The 22,528-nt window shown below is 26.2% G+C and overlaps 1 protein-coding gene across 1 annotated transcript in view; it reads right to left on the bottom strand.

The window, feature by feature from the left end:
* Nucleotides 1–22,528, bottom strand: part of LOC126907873 (protein draper-like) — a gene marked incomplete at its 5' end in the record, with an annotated part of 40,995 nt that overhangs the window by 15,092 nt on the left and 3,375 nt on the right. The window contains 5 exon segments of the mRNA XM_050689518.1: nucleotides 2,817–2,983; nucleotides 7,982–8,193; nucleotides 8,263–8,400; nucleotides 12,344–12,464; nucleotides 18,500–18,746. Coding sequence (XP_050545475.1) covers nucleotides 2,817–2,983; nucleotides 7,982–8,193; nucleotides 8,263–8,400; nucleotides 12,344–12,464; nucleotides 18,500–18,746 — 885 coding nt within the window.

Genomic DNA, 22,528 nt, shown 5'->3' with positions numbered 1-22,528 from the left:
AAGTATATCCAATGAAAGATGTATATAAATACTACTTCTCATGAAAAAATTGTATTGATCCATACATTTTTTAAAAAGTTATTGCACTTTAAAGTAAAAAATATAAATTATAAAATCGAAAATTTTCACACAAAAATAGCATTCGGTAGCCGTTTTCACCATGAAGACAAGTCCAGAGGTCAAATTTTTTTTTTTCAAATTAAAGTACATTACATTAGCTTTAATTTAAGATATATATAAAAGTGTCAGACCTTCCGGAACATTTTCAAAAGTTATGTTGAAAAAGTAAATTTTTTGTGAAAAAGTTGTCATTTTAAATCCCCCCCTGTGGGCAGATAAAGTGTTAAATTTACAAAAAAAATATACCAAATGATAGGTAAAGACATCAAACATTTATTAAAAAAAAAATTATATTGATATGTACATTTTTGAAAAAGTTATCGTATATTTTAGTAAAAAAAATTGAAAAAATTTCGAAAATTAGCGATTTTTAAATTTGTAATTATTTTGGAGCTTTCCCTCATTTACAGGGAACGAGGGAATTTTTTTCAATTTTTAAGGGTAATGTCTTCGACTAGATACGATTTGTGATCTTTTGACGTATCGNTGATAAGTAGTGGATAGTTAAATTTCTCAGATAAAATATGGGTGAAATAGAAAATTAAACGTGAAAGAGTGATTGTATAGAATATTATAGAAATAAACGAGAAAACTGGCATAAAGCTACTATCATTGAAAACATAAGTCACAAAACACACTAAGTTACATTAGATCAAAGTTCCACATTGACAAAACACGCGGACCAAATTTATTAATTTAACAAAACAGTTGGCTCGTTACCTCTTGTAGATAAAAATATTCGAATAGATAACAACCCAACCGCTCAGTAATACTACTTTAATAAAATCTACTTTTAAAACTAAAAAACCTATTCAGCGTCTTTCTCCATGTGACTATACATAACAACAACAAATCATATACTATGTAAAAATATGTCTATACGAATAAATTTCTTATCTGGTTAGGAACGATAAATTATAAACAAAATCTTATATTGTTTCGTAATAAAGACGCATTTTCTATTTAACAATTTAATGTGTTCTTTGATATTAAAAACAACAGTATGTATTTGAATGTACCCCATCATATATTACAAAAAAATAAAAGATGTTAGTACAAGTATATTTGTATAACTAAATATTAGGGTTCGTCAACGATATCGATATTTTGATTCAATATCGCCGACTTTTTTCATTTTTCCCAATATATCAATTAGTTTTGAAAATCGCAATAATCGAAAAAAAATTTTTAATAAAAAAAACTGTTTGAATTTTAGTCATTTTGTTATAAAATATATATTATTTGGTATTATTCCAAAAACAGTTCGTGATAATCTTGTTTATATTTTTTATATTGAAATATATTATTTTATGAAATATAGAATTGAGATAAGACGAAATATGATGTTTTTTTATTATAAAATTATTGTTATTCCTATTTTTAACATAACACGAACAAAGTAATGTCTAAGGAGAATTAGAGAAAAAAAATTTCAGAATTAGAAGATATACAGCAACAACTGGTTGAAACTCAATCTGAAAAGTAAAATGAAATTATTGAGCCAAAAAAAAAAATCTATCAAATGATGATGAAGCTTTATTCTATAAAAGTTAAAATTTTATTAGATTATCTTTTTATTAAATATTATTTTTATAAAAAAGAAAAAATATTTACATTTATGATGATAGAGCAATAAAAAAAAATATATACATTACTTATAATCTCTTTATTATTATTATTATTTAGAACCCAAACACTGAAACTATAATACTATTATTCAATAAAGAATTCCATTTAATATAACCAATATATAATGATAAAGTCTTAAAACAAAAAAAACTTATTTCTTCAAAATAAAAAATAATTTGAAAATATTTGATTATCGTTATGAGATTAGCTATTGTCTATATATTTTTTATATAAATATCATTATCTGATTTGGTTGGTATACCATAGTCTGGTTTTTACAAAAATGGCAACCTAATAGTATTCTCGAGAATAAAAAAAATATGGTGAAAACATTTAAATATTAAATTTAATTATTGAATATATTTATATAATATAAATATTCAATAGTAGGGTAATATTTTTTTCGATATAGATTTATTTTTTATACAATATCGATATATCACGATATCGGGAACAATTTTTTTTACAATATTGCTGAAATTCAGTACGATATCGATATTAAAAAATATATTGTTGGCGAACCCATTATTGTATAATATACAATGATAATATTATCTATGTATGATCATAGACAAGTTTGTTAATAAAAATCTTTTAAATAATGAGTATTTGAGAAAAAATGTATACTGTAAATTTTTAATTAAAATAAAATGTTAACAAATATTTAAGGAGTGTAGTAACCATATTATTTATAGTAAAGTAAGTATTTATTTAAAAAAATTGATTACAATATTTGAAAATATATATAATATATTTTTAAAACATCCATGATTTTAACATGAAAATTAATTTTACGCAACTGTTTTAAAAAATAAAATTGAATAGTAATTTTCGATTCCTGAGCAATATTAAATATGAACATAAATTATTCTATTATTTTAAGTATAGAAATAATATTCATTATAACTATTATTTGTTAGACCACTTGATTGAATAACATCTAATGTTTTTAATCTGTCATGTATATTAGAGTTTGCCACAAATCATTAATTTTTTAATTTTGATTTATTAATATGACAGAAATATTATAATCTAATTACAACAAAAAAAAAAAGAAATTATCATACCAGGTCGACATACACATGTTCCATTACTGGGTATACACTCAGCATTATTATTACATAAACATTTTCTATGACATCCTTCACCAAAAGTATACAATGGGCAAGTTCTTGAACATGTTGGTCCATCCCAACCAGCAGCACATTCACAGACGCCAGTCCATGGATGACATCTAATATTAATTTTATATAGTTTACAATAATTGATTAATTTATCATATTTTTAGCGAGTAAAGATATCCTAGTACAGCCATTAGCTAAAAAATAACAGGTAAATGACATTATTAAAGTATTTCTGACGAAATTCTCCTACAAATTTAGGGGTTATACAATTTTCTGTAAATTTAGCATCCCTTAACTTTGAGCATAAAGTTGTGAAGAAATTTCACTTTAGCGTAACCCAATATTTTTTATCAAAAATTAATTAAGTTTTTATGATGTGGTTAATTTTTATTTAAAAAGATTATATAACGATATAAACCGGAAAAACCCATGGATAAAGTGATATTTTTTTAATTTCACAAGTTTATTTCGTCTTTTATTATTTAATCAAACCTGTTAAAATTTTCTAATAAAACTGCACTAGAACGTTTAATAACTAAAATTATATATTTTTTATTTTATTTTCTAAGTCGAGGAAATAATGTATTTACAATATTGGAATGCTTCTTAATATTTTTTTACACATAATTAAGTGTTTGAAAAAGATTGGTCACTATTAAGTAATAAGTAATTAAGATGTAAAACTATTAGATAAATTTTAAATTAAGGCTTAACATTTTATGCAATAAAAATGAATAAATTACAGTGAAAATTAATAACAAAATATTGTAGTAAAACAATCTTAATGCGTGTACCTTTTGCTTTATATGTAATTTAAAGTTACTTTTTCAAAAAAAATTAATACTTTATAAAATTTACTTTTGATAATGTATAAAGTTATTTATTATATTATTAATAAGCATTACTTAGGATTAGTTGTGCAAAAGAGCGGTGGTATTGACAAGGATGTAAAACATAGGATTAAGTGCGGTTTAAGTGGAGAGAAGTGTCTGGTGTGTTATGCGATAAAATAATTCCATTGAGGCTGAAAGGTAAATTATATAAGACTTTAGTGAGATCAGCTATGTTGTATAGTTCAAAGTGTTGGGCAGTTGACGAGAAAGTAGAGCAGAGATGAGAATACTTAGATGGATGAGTGTAGTGACTACAGAAGATAGGATAAGAAATGAGCATATAAGAGGGAGTATAGGTGTAGCGTCAATCGTGGATAAGATGAAAGAAAATAGACTTAGATGGTTTGGTCATGTTATGTGGAAAAAGGAATCGGAAACTGTAAGAACAGTTATAAAATTGAATGTTAAAGGAAAAAGAGGTAAAGGAAGACCAAAAAAAAAAAAAACCCAGCACAGTGATGACGTGGCATAGTTGGGTCCAGTATAAATGATATCTGACAGTGATTAAAATCACTATCATAAGAAACGTTTCGATGCAAATCTGTAGATAGTGTTTAATTTAAAAAAAAAATTTGTCAAAAAAGTAGGTCAAGTGAGAGCTGAGAAAATAAATAATAGCTACAAAAAAAAACCACGTAGTAAAATAATATTAATATGAATTTTTTCTCACGAGAGGAGACTACAGTAATGGTATCCATGTTATTTATTGAAGTTATTAAATCTAAATGAGTTTAACATTTTTTTCTAACTCAAGAAGAATTAAGAAAAAATTCAGTGACGTAGTGTTACCGTCTCAGAAATCGTACCTCGCATTCGTCACTTAATAAAAATGGAAATTTAGCTAGTTCAAATTTTAAAGTGATTTTTCTTAACTTCAAAGAAAGAAAATAATTTAAATATGTTTAACTTTTTATACTATGTCAATTAGATTGATATAATATTTATGAAAATCAGTGTAATCCCATTATAATAAAATAAAATACAAAACCAAGAATTTTAACACAAAAATAGCATATTTTTTAATACGATAGCTATTTTCACCATGAAGACAAAATAAAGTCTGAATTTTTTTTTTCAATATTAAAGTATATTACATAAGCTTTAATTTAAGATATATATAAAAGTGTCAGTATTTTCGGAACACTTTCAAAAATTAAGTTGAAAAAGTTCTATTTTCTATATGCATTTTTATGTTTTGAACCCCCCCAGTATTAAGGGAAATGGTCCGATTTAAAAAAAAAGTATGTCGAATGAAAGAGGTATATAAATATTATTTCATATAAAAAAATTGTATTGATCCATACATTTTTCAAAAAGTTATAACATTTTAAAGTTAAAAATGTAAAATATAAAATCGAAAATTTTAACACAAAAATAGCATACGGTAGCTATTTTCATCGTGAAGACAAAATAAAGTCCGAAATTTTTTTTTTCCATAATAAAGTATATTATATTAGCTTTAATTTAAGATATATATAAAAGTGTCAGTATTTCCGGAACACTTTCAAAAGTTAAGTTAAAAAATTTATTTTATTGTGAAAAAGTTGTCATTTTGAATCCCCCCTTGTGCGCTGGTAAAGGGTTAAATTTATAAAAAAAAATATACCAAATAATAGGTAAATACATCAAGCATCTATAAAGAAAAAATTATATTGATTTGTTCATTTTTGAAAAAGTTATGACAGTTTTAAGAAAAAAAAACTTGAAAAAATTTCGAAAATTAGCGATTTTAGCTTCGATGCGAAGCTGAGAAGGTATTGGTTTTACTAAGATGTGTTTTTTTTTTGTGTCTGTTACCACTTTTTCTCAGCTCTCACCGAACCGATTTCTTTCAATGATACGTCAAAAGATCACAAATCGTATCTAGTCGAAGACATTACCCTCAAAAATTGAAAAAATTTCCCTCGTTCCCCGTAAATGGGGGAAACCTCCAAAAAAATTACAAATTTAAAAATCGCTAATTTTCGAAATTTTTTCAATTTTTTTTACTTAAAAGTGCCATAACTTTTTCAAAAATAAACATATCAATATAATTCTTTTTTATATAGATGCATAATATCATTACCTTTCATTTGGTATATTTTTTTCATAAATTTAACCCTTAACCTGCCCACAAGGGGGGATTTAAAATGACAACTTTTTCACAAAAAATTAATTTTTTTAACTTAAATTTTGAAAATGTTCCGGAAGGTCTGACACTTTTATATATATCTTAAATTAAAGCTAATGTAATATGCTTTATCATGAAAAAAAAAAATTTCGGACTTTATCTTATCTTCATGGTGAAAATGGCTACCGAATGCTATTTTTGTGTGAAAATTTTCGATTTTGTATTTTCCATTTTTAACTTTATTATGCTATAACTTTTTGAAAAATGTATGAATCATTACAATTTTTTTATGAGAAGTAGTATTTATATAGATCTTTCATTCGACATACTGTTTTTTTAAATCGGACCATTTCCCTAAATACAGGGGGGATTCAAAACATAAAAATGCATATAGAAAGTAGAACTTTTTCAACGTAACTTTTGAAAGTGTTCCGGAAGGTCTGACACTTTTATATATATCTTAAATTAAAGCTAATGTAATATACTTTATAATGGTAAAAAAAAATTTCGGACTTTATTTTATCTTCATGGTGAAAACAGACATTAAACTTAATAAAAAAAATACGATTTTTGTAAAAAAATTCTTTTTTATATTTTTAACTTTATAATGCTATAACTTCTCGAAAGATGAACATATCAATATAATTCTTTTTTATATAGATGTATAATATCATTACCTATCATTTGGTATATTTTTTTTATAAATCTGACTTTTTACCTGCCTACAGGGGGGATTTAAAACGACAACTTTTTTACAAAAAATTAATTTTTTCAACTTAACTTTTGAAAGTGTTCCGGAAGGTCTGACACTTTTATATATATCTTAAATTAAAGCTAATGTAATATACTTTATAATGGTAAAAAAAAATTTCGGACTTTATTTTATCTTCATGGTGAAAACAGACATTAAACTTAATAAAAAAAATACGATTTTTGTAAAAAAATTCTTTTTTATATTTTTAACTTTATAATGCTATAACTTCTCGAAAGATGTATGGATCAATATAATTCTTTTTTTTGTAGATGCATGATGTCTTTACCTATCATTTGGTATATTTTTTTTATAAATCTGACTTTTTACCTGCCTACAGGGGGGATTTAAAACGACAACTTTTTTACAAAAAATTAACTTTTTCAACGTAACTTTTGAAAGTGTTCCGGAAGGTCTGACACTTTTATATATTTCTTAAATTAAAGTTAATATAATATACTTTATTATGAAAAAAAAAAATATCGGACTTTATTTTATCTTCAGGGTGAAAATGGCTACCGAATGCTATTTTTGTGTGAAAATTTTCGATTTTGTATTTTAAATTTTTAACTTTATTATGCTATAACTTTTTGAAAAATGTATGGATCATTACAATTTTTTTATGAGAAGTAGTATTTATATAGATCTTTCATTCGACATACTTTTTTTTTAAATCGGATCATTTCCGATTTGTAATTTTTTTGGAGGTTTCCCCCATTTACATGGAACGAGAGAAATTTTTTCAATTTTTGAGGGTAATGTCTTCGACTAGATACGATTTGTGATCTTTAGACGTATCGTTGAAAGAAATCGGTTCGGTGAGAGCTGAGAAAAAGTGGTAAGAGACACAAAAAAAAAACACATCTTAGTAAAACCAATACCTTCTCAGCTTCGCATCGAAGCTAAAAGAGTAGAAGGGATGTTATTGAATGCGATATGAGGACAGCTGATGTGAGCGTAGAGGATGTGGGAGATCGTGTCAAATGGAAGTTTAGGATAAGGATGGCCGACTCAAAATAGTTTAGACAGATTAAGAAAAAGACGCATTTTGATTTTGAATATTAATTAAATTTTTTTTCGATTTTAATTAGTTTTTTAATTTTAATATTAAATATACAAATTTCATGTCCTGTTTTGATTTTAAATTTAAATAAATGTTTGACTAGTATAATACATTGTGAAATTTAAACTAAAATTTTTTGTTTGGTAATGTTCTTTAAAATTTCTTTTAAATGAATTAGTTAAAATAGAATCTGTAAACTACATAGATTTTTAGTAATATAAAATTTAAGTTTGAAGTCTGTAGGAATAAATTTTATCATAGAGTATTAGTTTTTCTGTATAAATTACTTACATATTTGTATTTTCGTAAACACATTCACATACTTTGTCACACCTTTCACCATATAAACCATCTGGGCACATTCTCTGCGTACAATTTTCTCCTGACCATCCTTTTTGGCAAATGCATTTGCCAGTTTTTGGATTGCAGTTTGAATTTCCTTTGCAAGAACAATTTTGTTTGCAGTTGGGACCATATAAACCTTCAGGACATATTTCTTTGCACTGAAAATATTGAAAAAAAAAATATACAATAGCAATAATAATTTTAATTTATAATCCTTTCAATGTTACTTTTTCACCATAATATCCGGGTAGGCACTGACATTGACCAGTAATATGATGACAGATACCTTCATTAAAACAATCACAAGTTTTACTACAATTTACTCCCCATTTTCCAGATTCACATTTTTCACCACAAACCAATCCCTATAACAATCAATAAAGTTATTTTCAAACAAATTTTGTGAAGAACGACTTGAAAAAGTTTGTCCATCATTCTATAATATACTCTAATGCGTTATAATTTAAATTAATATTATTATATGAATGTGTTGAAGCTTTCGTGGATTGTCGTATTGCTTGAAACGTTTACGGATGTATGTACGTTTTCAGTTATGAGCTGACGATTCAGACTCTTCTCAGATTCTATCTTTAAAACGATAGTTACAGGTGGTTGTAACTATACTGTCGGCTAAACTTGTTTACGGTATATTTTTTTATCAGTTAATAACTGATAACATCATTGTTCTCAATTTATCTATTGTTATTTTTGTTGTGTTGTTGTGGACAACTATCAGTTTGTTGTTTACATCTGGTTTTTTATGTTGTTTTGTTGGAATTTCGCTGTTCCTTTTTTACACCGGCAATTTTCTGTTAATTAATTATAGTTTTATCAAGTGATTTTATTTTTGCCTGGTGTATGATAGGTATCCAAGTCTTGCTAATAGACCATCCATATTCTCTATTTTAATTTTCTGGACATTCGGAAACTGCCAGAAATGTAAACACCAGAAGTCTATGGAATACCGTGTTCATATAGTAAATCATTCATTGGACAAACAGGAACAGTTATTGCAAAAAAAATAAAAGAACACGAAAAAGACGTAGATTATAGAAGAACAGAAAAATCCGTAGTAGCTGAACACGCTAAAAACAGTGGACACGAAATGCAATTTGACAAAGTCAAAACAATGAACAAAGAAGCTCATTTTTGGCAAACGGATGTATAAAGAAGTAATAGAAAACGAACAATATCCAGAAAATTACAACAGAGATGGAAGTCTATAAGCAAGACTTGGTTACCTATCACACACCAGGCAAAAAGAAAATCACTTTATGTGTGTAAAAACTATAATAAGTATAACAAAAAATTGCCGGTGTAAAAAAAGGAACAGCGAAATTCCAAGAATGCCGTAAACAACAACAAAAATAAAAACCTGTAACTATCGTTTTAAAGATGTAATCTGCAACGAGTCCGAAACGTCAGCTCATATCTGAAAACGTAGATACATCCGTAAACGTTTCAAGCAATATTATTATAGTCAGTCAGGGTTTTATAAAGTCTAATTTCCACAATGACACTCTAGTGCTTAAGTATTAAGTTGCAATTAATGTTCTGTGATACTATCAGTGTAGCAAACAAGAATTTTTATTATTCAAAGTAATTTATTTAAAAATTTAAGAATATTAATTTAACTAATAAATAATAATACTTTTGGGATTCAAAGCTATCGTGCCATAATACGAATGTCCCAAACGCTAGTTGACTTTTTAAAAATATCACGACTATTACTCTTATTGTCTAAGACATTAATTTAAATTAGCTACCATCAGTATAGTATGTCACCGTCAGATCTCTGTTGGATTAATATCATTTCTAGGTGTTCAGAAGGTTGTATTGTTTATATACTTAGCTTACTTAATAAGCTATTATATGGTTGCAAAATCAAGAGTTATATATTAATGTAGTGCGATCCTTGGTAGTTCTAAAGGTATATGAATTAAATAGGAAATCTTAGTATCTAAGGTAGATAAAGCCTAGCCAGTTGTCCTCCGTTGATTACTTAGAATACTATTAACAAGCATTTAGGCCCAACCCCTAAATAGCCTCGTAACACATTATAACTTATATAGGCATCAACTTGATTTCTTCAAATGACAACGTATATAATTTAATAACATATATTTATAAAATGAAGTAATTAGAAATAACTGGTTGATAACAACTTTTGGATCAGTATTTCAGGAGTTATTAATTATTTAAAGTTTTGACTGGAGATGTGATGTGGGTGCAGCTATTTTTATCATTAATCAATGATCATCCCGTCCGTACTCTTTCTTTTGTCTAGGTGTAAAAATGAGAATGACTTCCGTAGAACTAGTCCAAAAGTTATTATTCATCAGTCATTTTCTTAATTACATCATTATCTATTAAATTATGTACGTTGTTATTTGAAAAAATTTACACCCCTGTAAGTTATAAAGGGTAATTCTAACAAGAAATTTATAGATGATAAATTAAAAAATATACATTACTAAAAAAAAATTTTTTTTTCTTCAAATTAATGTATTTATTTAGCGAGTAATCGAGAGATTTAAATGAACCATCGGTATATTACTTTGTACAGTGAAGTTAATAAAAAATTAAGTTGTGAAAAATTTGATCAAATTACAGAAGTGATCAAAATTATAAGACACCCCCAAATTTTATATTTCATGCATTAGATTTTGGGCTAGTATGCCGTCGTAAACGTTTAAATCATCAAGTAAATGCATGAAACTTCTTTCTTTATATAATGTGTTCATAACATGTGTTAAACCTTAAAGACAGATTATTTTGCATTGGTTCCATTGGCAACTGAATTTTTACTTATATTTTCGTTAAAAATGTACTACTATCCAAATTTATAATTTTTTTTCTACATGTTATTTTGATAATCAAGTTTGATAATAAAAATTGTCAATTCGATCCAGTTAAAATATTCAAACCATAGGCAAAAAATTAGAATTTTTAAGCACAATAAAAGCTCTTTTTTTTTTTTTTTTTGTAGTTTTACTATTAAATAATTTAACTTTTTCAATATCCTCGGTAAAAATCACATCAAAACACATATTTTATAACTATTCTTTGCAATAGTATTCATTTGTATTAGCAATAATGAGTAGGAAACCTGTACCAGAATCTATCAAGTGGCAAATAGTTGGCTTATTTAAAGCAAAAAATACATCTCAAATATCCAGAAAGTCATAAGTGAGAAGACCATGTATTCGTAAGTACCATTTCAGCTTATCAAAACAGAAACACAGTGAAAACTAAAATTGGAGCTGAAGACCGCAAGCAAGAAGTACTGAGACTGGTAGAATTATTATTCAGAAAGTATTTATTAGTATTAAAACATATCGTTGAGAAAATCAGAAACAATTACTACTTCAAGTAAATTACAAAACTTTTATCTTCAAATGTCTATTATTATTTTCTATTTAATTAATTTATATTAAACATATATTTAAGGTTATTCAAAAATACAAAAAACTACGAAAAAAGCTTTGTGTACACCGTTTGATAATAAAAGTATTTAGGAATAAAAATATAATCATTTAAATATATAAATGAAGACTAAAATTAATTAATTGTCACAAAAAAAATCTATTTTTAGAACAATAGAATAAAGTTAAGTTTTACTATTTATTTTGAATAATAACAGATTAATAAAAATTGTAATAATTATACTTTTTATAGAATATAATTTTTCTTGTAATAAAATGGTTCAGTACATTTATGCGATAAGTCTTATATTTTTTTGAATAAAAATTAAAAAACTACCCTATTTGTGGCATAGGAAGAGTTCGAGTAATATTGACCGACTTTTTTTCAATTTATTTTTTATGGTAATAAAAATATTAGGAGTGCCTAACAACAAAAAATTAAATATTTAAAACCAAGGGCTACCCTAATAGAAGTGTTTATACACATAAAATCTGATAAAAATAAACAGTGAATTGATATGATAATATGAACTGGTATCTACAGAAACTAAGCAAGCATCAAATGTTCAAGATGATTAATGGTTAAATAATGGCTCTGTAAATACTTCATAAAATTTTAAAAAGGCTTTCATTTCAATAGTACATGTAGCTACAATAATTAAACACTTAAATAATACAAATGCAAATTATGATTTAAACCCAATTTGTAACATTATTAGCTCTAAAAAAACATGGCGCCCATCCCAATCATTTTGACGTAATTTGCCAGTTAACATTAGTTCCCGTATGAATTTTGTTTGTTTTTAGTGTTTTATTCATTTGTATAATATACACATTTTTAATTTATCAACATTGGTATATTATAATGATTTCTATAACTTACTGTCCACCCTGAAGAACATAAGCATTGTCCTGTCTGATGGTCGCAACTACCTCCATTTTGACACTTGCATTCACTTTGACATTCATCCCCATGTCGACCAGATGGACATCTCTGTTCACATCTAAATTTTTTTTAATTTTAGTTAACATCTTAGTGTATATGCAAGGTAAAGTACAGTAGAAATTTAGGAAAATGGAGTTGAATTTTTTTTAGATTAGTATTGATTGATATCTGATAATGATTAAATCTACTGTTTTATGACGTTTCAAATACGTAGTACGTATTTGAAACAAATTTCAAAAAATTTCATAAATACACCAAAATTATAATTTTAGATGTATAAATAAATACAATTTTCTAAAAATTGATTAAAATCATAAGAATTACATTAACACCCTAGTTTTTTGCAATAATATGTTAGAGTTTTGTGTTATAAACATTTTAAGTTTTCTAATTTATTAACTTATGATTTTTTTAATCATAAATTGCACCATCATACTTTTACTTGCACATCTCAAACAAATTGTGGTTACTCTACTAATTATTTACTAGTATTTGCAAACTTTGATAGATTTGAGAAGAGTATTTATAATGTAAATTCTTGTAGAGAGATTTTTCAAATGGTAATATCAAAGAAGATATTATATTAATGTGTAAATATGAGAGATCAGTTCGGAAAATGCTAACCAGGTCAACAATTTTGGTTGGTCTATATTGATTAAACGTTTTGGACCAACCCAATTCGGATTGAAACAGAACAAACATAGATTTTGTTAAATAAATAAAATTTCTTTTTTTTTCTCTAGGCCAGTGTCGTCGCATTCGTTATTCAGACGTATTTTAAAAAGGTTATTGACGTTTAGAGCTATCCGTGTCAAACTTTAGAAAAAAAAATAATATTCATTTTCAACAAACAAGTATATTATTATATATTAGAGACGTTTAATAAATACAAAATAATATAAATTTTATCTTTCCAATGCGATTATTTTTTATTATTATAATGACTAAAATTAAAAAATTAGAAAACATTTCTAATCACATTTTTCAGATAATGCATTTAGGTTATTATTATAATCTTAATAACAATCTAATATAATAATTTATACTTTTAAAAATTTTAAAAAAATTAGAAAATAAAGAATAATAGTAATATTTTTTGTCTTCGATAAAATATAATTATTAGAAACATTGTCTAGATATAATTAAAGAAGCAATTACATAAAAATTACTAAATTTAGAGTTAATTTTATTAAAATTGTGTTTACTTAAATATCATATTAAATTTTATTTTTATTCGTTTGAAATATGAATGTAAATTATTTCTAAATGTTTTCACAAAATAAAAAATGTAAACAAAATAATTTTTTTCATTTTTTAACTTATGTTTCTGTTGTCCATTTGTTATTATTACACCTTTTAGTTTACTCGGCCACCTAACTGATGACAAGTATAATTTATTTTTATTTTAAGTTATTTTAAAAATCGTTACAGTAAATTTTTTTTTTTTAAATTGAATGGTTTCTAAATTTAACTTTTGAAAATAATATTTTCTATCTTTCTAATATCGAATAAAAAAATTCAAGAGTATTACAGTAAATCTACGAATTTTTTTCAAATTTAATACTATAAATTAAAACGCAATTACAAACTTATGTATTAGCTAATTTAAAAAAAAAAGCTGTAATCTTCGATCCATCGAAGAATACATCTTATTCTTTACCTGTATGAAATTAATTTAGGTAATTCATTTGTTTCTGCTAAGGAAAATTCAATTTTCATAACTTTTACTACACAAAAGCTAGTATACATTTTTGGTGTTATACGAGTATAAATAATAAGCAGATGGTTTTATTGTACAAAGTTTTTGCAAATTTTAATAGTGCCTGAGAAAATGAGTGTCTTACCAGATTTCGACAGCTTATATAACCTATAATATCTTCAATATTTTGTATCAAAACTTCATTATAAAATGACCTATATTTTTTTTAATTTAACGTATATACTATAAGCAATAAAAAAAGATGAGCACTTTTTTACTTAAAACTACCATAACTTATTGAAAAATGGATAAATTAAAACATTTTTTTTAAAAATACCTTAGGTCTTTCCCTTTATTTGATGTAATTTTTGTGAAAATATAACCACAGGGAAGTTTTAAAATGCAACTTTTGCACATAAAGTTAACATTTTAAACTTAATTTAGAAAATGCCCCAAAAATACTGATACGTATCTTAATTAATAATGAAAATTAAGACCATTGGAGTAAAAATAACATATAGACAACATATACACTGTATTCACTTTTCGGATGACATTATCTTAGCAGTCTCAACAAGACATAAATAATATGCTCAAAATTCTATCAAGTGCATTTAATAAATTTTAAAAGAAAATAAATTTCATGAAATTCTAAACAATGCTTATAAATAAAATTCCCTCAGATCTAAATCTTAATATACAAATAAACAGTACACGATTACAACAGATCCGAGAATTCTGCTATCTTAGAAGTATTATATCTTCCAATAACATAAGATATCAGAAGAAGAATAGCATTGGTAAAGCAACCATTCTAAAACAAAAATCAGCTTCTCACCAAGAAACATCTGGAATTTGCATACGTAAAAGATTAAATAAAACATTTGTCTGGAGTGTGCTTTCATATGTCAGTGAAACATGGACAATTAGAGCTATGGATATGGAGATAAATGACAAAGAAAAAATTGATAGACAAAAAAAGAAATGAGCAAGTGCTAGAAGAAGTACGTAAAGAAGACAGCTGATGAAGGTGATTGAATCAAGTAAAACAAAGTTAATCGGACACATCCAACACAATGATTTTAACACAGCACCGCGCATTGCTGTAGTATTGCGCTCACTCGTGTCTCTCTCGATATCAGTCATACACCTATCAATATTGAATATTGAATAATCTGTGGTCATCATGCATCTTCCCGCTCTTGACACCATGACAAGGCCGCCGCCGCCGCTGACGGTGTAATGCTTGATTATGTATTCTGTTTCGTTCCGACGTTCATCTTGGCTCGTTGCGTCAGGCTGGCATTTATATTGACACGACACCGCCCTACGCACTAGGCTGGCGCTCACCCGTGTCCCTCTCGATATCAACCGTCCAACTATTAATATGACAATCGGTTGTCTCCCTGCTCTTGATACCGAGATAAGACCGCTGCCGAGTATGGATTACGGATATTGCGTTCTGTTCCGTTTCCGATGTATACCTTAACTGGTCGATTTTTTGGTTCTGGTTTCTGTTTTCTTATTTTTTATGTTGTTCATTGTCTTGCGATTGTAATTAACTTGTGCAGCCTTACGATTCGCATTGTATACAGATATATAAATATTTATTATTGGTATAAACATACATTTGTACATTTAATATATAACTTGTGCGGCTTTGTATCAGATACATATATATACTTGTTATTTATATATACGTTTGTATATTTAATATAAATCCTGTGCGACTTTACGATTAGCATTATATACATATAAATAAATATCTAATAATGATATCTATATATTTGCGTTATTGTGTTTACACGTCACCTGTGCGCCCGTACTCTTATTGGATTACATGTTAATATATATATATCAAAGTTTTGGTGTGCGAATCGGTTTTACACGGTTTTAAGTGCTCACACGACCCGGCAATTCAACTGACCGTCTTTTGTGAGTTACGACAAGTGTCTCATTTATGTTTTTCTTTTTTTCTTTTGTGCGTATAATACAGTTCAACTGGTGAATATTGTGTCTTTGGTTTTCTTTTTATTGAATAAACGGCTAAACACCAGTTAGCAAACTGAATAAAACGTGTGTCGACTACTTTAGTTATTCAGATTACCTTGTATTATTTTTTTATTATTTAAAAATCAATTCATAAAATTACTTGTATTGTATATTAAAATATACATAAAATTACCACCCCTCCATATAGGATACGCGTCAACTTTATATCAAGATCTTCAAAGGAAAAATAACTGGGAAAACACTAAGAGGACACCCAAGAAAACAATATTTTGAATATATCCTGGAACCCATGAACTGTACGTCTTTTGTTTCACTGAAAAATTTGGTGTCTAACAGAGAGAAGTAGCTTTAGATAAACTTACTTAAAGCTTATAAATAATACTTTATTTAAAAAAAAATATATATATCCTCGGGATATGTTTTAAAATGTTAAAGAAATACGATTTTTATGAAAAAATTGTTGTACAAAAACTTATTTGAAAGTGTTTTTAAGAAACAAATCATCCATATTTTAAATTCGAAAATATTTATTAAAACTTTAACATGTATAACTTTTAAAAATATAAAAAAAAAAATTTTTTTTGTTTAAATTCGTACGTTTTTCAAAGTTGTGAAAAAAAAGTTTTGGGTTCAACATCCTAAAAATTGAATATAATAAAATTAATTTTATATGCATTTTTTTTTCAATTTCAATTTTTCAACTTATTACATTTATATTACTTTTTGAAAAATGTCCAACTAGGAAATTTTTTTATTTTAAAATATATTAAAAGGGGTAGTTATAGTAATAAGGCATAAAATTTATATGAATGTAACTTGCATTGAATACAAAGTTATTCTATTTTAATTTTTTGCTTCTTTTAGATAGAAAATAACGTCTTTGAAATTTTGAACTAGCTAAAAGTTGTCTTTCGATCTATCGACATATGCTATGTACGATCAGTAACGCTAAAACCTTTTATGTTTGGGGTATGAAGTTCGAACCTCGCTTATCGCAATTAATGTTATCTTAATTCTTTTGAGTGTACTGTTTTTGTAACCTAACAAAAAGTTCCAAAGAATTGTAATTTTAAAAATCAGAATAAAATAATGATAAAATATTGATATTTTTTAAACATATTCTTAAAACTAACATAACATTCAATTTAAATAAAACAAGTAACTGACTCTTTTTATGTTAACAGGGGTAGGTATTCAAAATATCAAATGTTGCACAAAAATTTAACTTTTTCAACTGAACTTTTGAAAATGTTCCGGAAATATTGCGTGTTTTAAACATATATTGAATTAAAGCTTATAATACATACTATAAAATCCAAAAATAAATTTATCCCAAAACCTTATCTATTATGTGCATATGTCTGCCGTAGTTAAAAAAATACTATTTTTGTGTTAAAATTTTCGATTTCATGTTATTTTTTTGGACTCGACTTAAATTTCACAAAAAATATTATATTTGTGTTAATGTTACCATCTTTTATGTTGTTAATTTTACTTAAATTTATATACTTTTTTGTATTAATATAGAAAAAATAATAATTTCAATAAAAATCATATTAATTATTTCTTTAAAATTCTGGGGATTTATTTAGATGTTACAACTGAAATTTATTTCAACCATACAAAGTTCACAAATCGTATCTATTTGAAGACATTGCCCTTAAANTTTAGATGCTACAACTGAAATTTATTTCAACCATACAAAGTTCACAAATCGTATCTATTTGAAGACATTGCCCTTAAACATGCCTTCGATTCCTGTTGATGGGGAAAACTAACCAAAAATTACGATGTTTTAAATCAGTAAATTTCAACATTTTTTAAACTTTTTTTTTTTTTTAATTTATTATTTGAAAAATGAACGAATTAGATTTTTTTTGTAAATCACAGAACAAACAAACATCTCGCTCGTTATCGGTGATGAAAACGTTTGCGCGCTTTTTGATCAATATTTTTAATGTAATGTATAATGAATAAGGAATAGTAGCAGAAAATTGGTATTTCGTATGGAGCAGCACAACAAAAAACCATTATTATTTTAATTAGTTAAAAAAAAAATGATAAGATTTAATATTTTCGACGATATTTTGTAGGATGTAATTTTAGGATTACTCTGTATATATTCATATATTATGCATTAATATTTAAATACTATTAATTTTATTAAATATTAAGTATACAGTATAATTTTCACCTACCATTTGCGAAAGAAAAGTCATTTGTTTATTCTAAAATCTTAAAAGCTAAAATTTAAAACAAGGATAGATGTATAAGATTAAAGGTAGGAAAATATATAAAATTTTGACTATAAAAATTTACAGCCTCATTACTTTAAAAATGTGTTAATTTAGTGTATAATTATTTTACACTTAACTACTTACAGTGGGCCTCTAAATCCGGGTGGACAGTCGCATTTTCCAGTAACATGATGACAAATAGCACCATTTTTACATGGACATTCATCGGCGCAGTCTATACCAAAATTGTGTGGTGGACATTTTATTGAACAGTCTCTTCCAATCCAACCAGCTAAACATTTGCAATGTCCGTCATAAGGATCACACGGAGATCCATTTTCACATTGACAATTTTCAGTACAGTACTCGCCAAATTTTCCAAGTGGACAAGCTGAACAAAAAAAAAAAGGAATATTATATTAAAAAAGATTTATATTTGATAATACTAATTGTAATATATATATATATATATTACAAGAAAGTTGTTAAATTATAAATAAGATTTGACTTCACTTATTTATGATGAAACATTTTTTTTTCAAATAGCTTATTTATTAGATAATGGAGAAATAGTAGATTGGTTTAAAAAATAATTCAATATACTATTAAACAGAAAAGGACAAGGTAGTTCAAACTTGGGTATGGCGTACTACACTTTAGAAACTGATATTGGAGAACTTAAACAGGAAGAAGTAAAAAGAATAATAAAAACACTTAAAAACAACAAATCGCCGAGTAAAAACAAAATACCATTAGAGCTACTAAAAAAAGCTGGAAAAGGCTTAATAAACTCCCTCCTTGCATAGATATTAGTGAAGTATAGAGAAGAGAATATATTCCAGAGTGGTGGAATACAGGAATTCTGTCTTATTTTCAAGAAGACTCAAAATAAAAGGAATAGAATAAAATAAAAAATTATATTTCTTTAAACACATAATTTCTTACATGATAAGTAAAAAATAACAAATAATAAAAAATAAAAAATATCTAACAAAATATTTTTAATAAACATATTTAATTATCAAGAGATAATAAATTAATAAGTTAACTATACTAAATACTACAATGTCATAGTATTCCACAATAAATATTACATAAATATTAGTTTATCAAGCCTTGTTTGAGATCATTGGTTCTATCAAATTTAATAGGCAGTTGGGGCCTTTGCTTTTTATTCAGTCTGATTATCTACAGTTCTCTCTTAGAAACTTATTTGACTTTCTTACCATCCACTAATGGTAACTCCTCTANTCTTTGCTTGGTATAACTTCTTATTCTTCTTTTTATTCAGTCTGATTATCTACAGTTCTCTCTTAGAAACTTATTTGACTTTCTTACCATCCACTAATGGTAACTCCTCTACTTCTAGCAGTATTCCATTCGAAATTCATGAATTGCGAGTGTGGTACTTATCATATTTGGAGAATAATAAGTATAAAATATTTGCAAATGATAAATATCCCTTAGATCATAAAATCTATCTAACAATTCGTTACCACGTATAAAAAGAAAAAACAGATTAAATAATGACTTATTTTATTAATGCTCCGTACAACAATGCACAATACATCAATTCCCGTTTACTCGAATAATAATGGTTTTCTGGTGGTGTTGTTTTCTTGAAAATATATGTAATTTGTTTTCAATGCCATGCTATAAAAACATGTCACTAAGTCCACACGGTTGGCATCACAATGAAGCTGTATACGTATTTGGGTTGACCAATAGAAGAACTGAATTAACATTTAAAAATCCTAATAACCACTTACTTCATATCGGTTCACAGGAATAGGAAATTCATTAATATCCAACCTTCTTTCATAAACTTTTGAACTCCAGATCTGACTCATTCTGCATACAACAATTAAGATAAGAGACCTTACTGTATCCAAAATAACATTTATTTAACTTAAGTGTTAACTTAGCATCATACAATGATTTAAAAACTAACTTTAACTATTTAACGTATTTTCAAATGACGTAGTATACCTTACAAGTCAGTATATTATCTAGAAACAGTGGTAACAGACAAAAAAAAAACATATCATAGTAAAACCAATAAAAGATTATTTCTTTCATTTTTACGGAAATGTATTGACTTTTTGATAAAAAAAAATTAAAATATTTTTTATAGTATATATTTAGGTCTACAAATTAAGCTGTATTAACTTTTATTGTATGTTTAATAGATTTTGAGTTAAGTTCAAAAAACGAAAAACAACCCCTCAGGCTCAATTTTCAACCCTCTTGTGGTACGTGTTACAGTTGATTTATCATGACCAAATTCGTTAGGTTTTATTGTTTTACTATTCGAACAATATGCGGGGGTTTATTGATCAATTTTTACAAATTTATTTATAGGACCACTCTACTATCAATTCATATAAATAAGCCGTAACAACAAAATTAATAATGCTCTTTTAAATCTATATGATTATTGATCATAATTCATTAAACACAATGCATAAAATATATAAAATAGGGGAGAGCGGGGTTAGTTGTTACGAGGTAAAGTTGTTACAATAGAGATATTTTGATCTTTAAATTGTGGTAGCACCGTGCCAACCACATTCTTTTATGAAATGATTTTCCAAGTCAAATATTTTGTGATGATATAGATTTTATGTTATCAATATCAAAATAATTTCACATTTTTATGTTTATCCATTTTAATCGTAAATTCTAGTCGACATTTTGTTTTTTTTTTCTGGAGCAAGGACATAAGGTAAGATATTTATGATATTAAATATATTTTCATTAGATATTACTCTTTCATTTTCTATTTAGAAATTACAAAAATAACAATTTACTTTTGTGTAATTATGATGTAAACAAAAAATTTCTGTATGGGGCTAGTTGTTACAATTGATTAGAGACAAGTTGTTACACTGTATCAACTTGCCCCAATTAGAAAAAAATTAAATTTTTATTTACAAGTAATTAAATATATAAAATTTATTTCATTTAGATAGTCAGAAATTACAAAAAAATAAAATTAATCGAGGTACGACATCTGAAGATACATATAAAAATGCTGCAGCTGAAGTGTTATCAAAGGAAAATTCGGTGAGAAATGCTGCAGAAAAGTACCAAATAAATTTTATGACACTTCAAAGATACATTAAAAGCAATCCAATCTACCTTTGAAAACCAATTGTAAACTGATTGATAATGCGAAACCTAGGCAAGTATTTTCAGAAACTTTAGAAGCTGCTTTATCTACTTACTGGGTTCATTGTAACAGAATCTATTATGGTCTTACTCCATTGGACGTTAAGTTGTTGGCATATGAATATGCGAAAGCAAATGATGTTGCTTATCCCAAAAACTGGGATGCTCGTAAACAAGCTTTTAAAGACTGGTTTACTAGTTTCTTAAAAAAGCATCCCATGTTATCTTTACGTTTACCTGAACCAACAAGTCTTGGAAGAATCATTAGCTTTAATAAACACAATGTCGGTATTTTTTTTGATAATCTACATAGTCTGTATGTGAAGTATCAATTCGAAGGACATAGAGTATGGAATGTTGACGAGAGTTATNATTCGAAGGACATAGAGTATGGAATGTTGACGAGAGTTATGTTACAACCGTGCAAAAACCAACGAAAATTATAGCAAAAAAAACCCAGCACAGTGGGGTCGCGGCATAGTGGGGATGTTGCATAGTTGGGTCCAGTATAGATTTAATCTGACAGTGATTAAAATCACTATCATAAGAAACGCTTCGATGCAAATCAGTAGATAGTGTTTAATTCTAAGAAATTGGTGGATAATTACAAAAGCTACATTATCTGCTAGTTTCTTATTAATACCCTGATTAAGATAAAGTATGTCGAATGAAAAAGGGATTATTAAAAAATATTATTTCTCATAAAAAAATTGTGTTGATTCGTACACTTTTCAATGAGTTATAGCATTATAAAGTTAAAAATGTAACCAACCCAACCCAACATCAACTCCTATTTCCTTAATTATATCCAGATTAGTAATTATTTTAATTATATATTATATAATTTTTATAATTAATTATTTTCAAATTATTATTGATTTTTAATATGTTAAAAGTAATCATTTTGAACCTACTTCTTTTTGTTCTTTAAAGTGAAAGTTTTAATAAAAAAAAAATGAATTTATTACCATAACTTTTAACTCAACTTGCAAGTTTGAAATA

This window comes from Daktulosphaira vitifoliae, unplaced genomic scaffold, assembly GCF_025091365.1.
Source record: "Daktulosphaira vitifoliae isolate Bord-2020 unplaced genomic scaffold, ASM2509136v1 Scaffold_5, whole genome shotgun sequence".
Taxonomy (NCBI): Eukaryota; Metazoa; Arthropoda; class Insecta; order Hemiptera; family Phylloxeridae; genus Daktulosphaira; species Daktulosphaira vitifoliae.
This window is presented reverse-complemented; position numbering and strand designations above follow the sequence as displayed.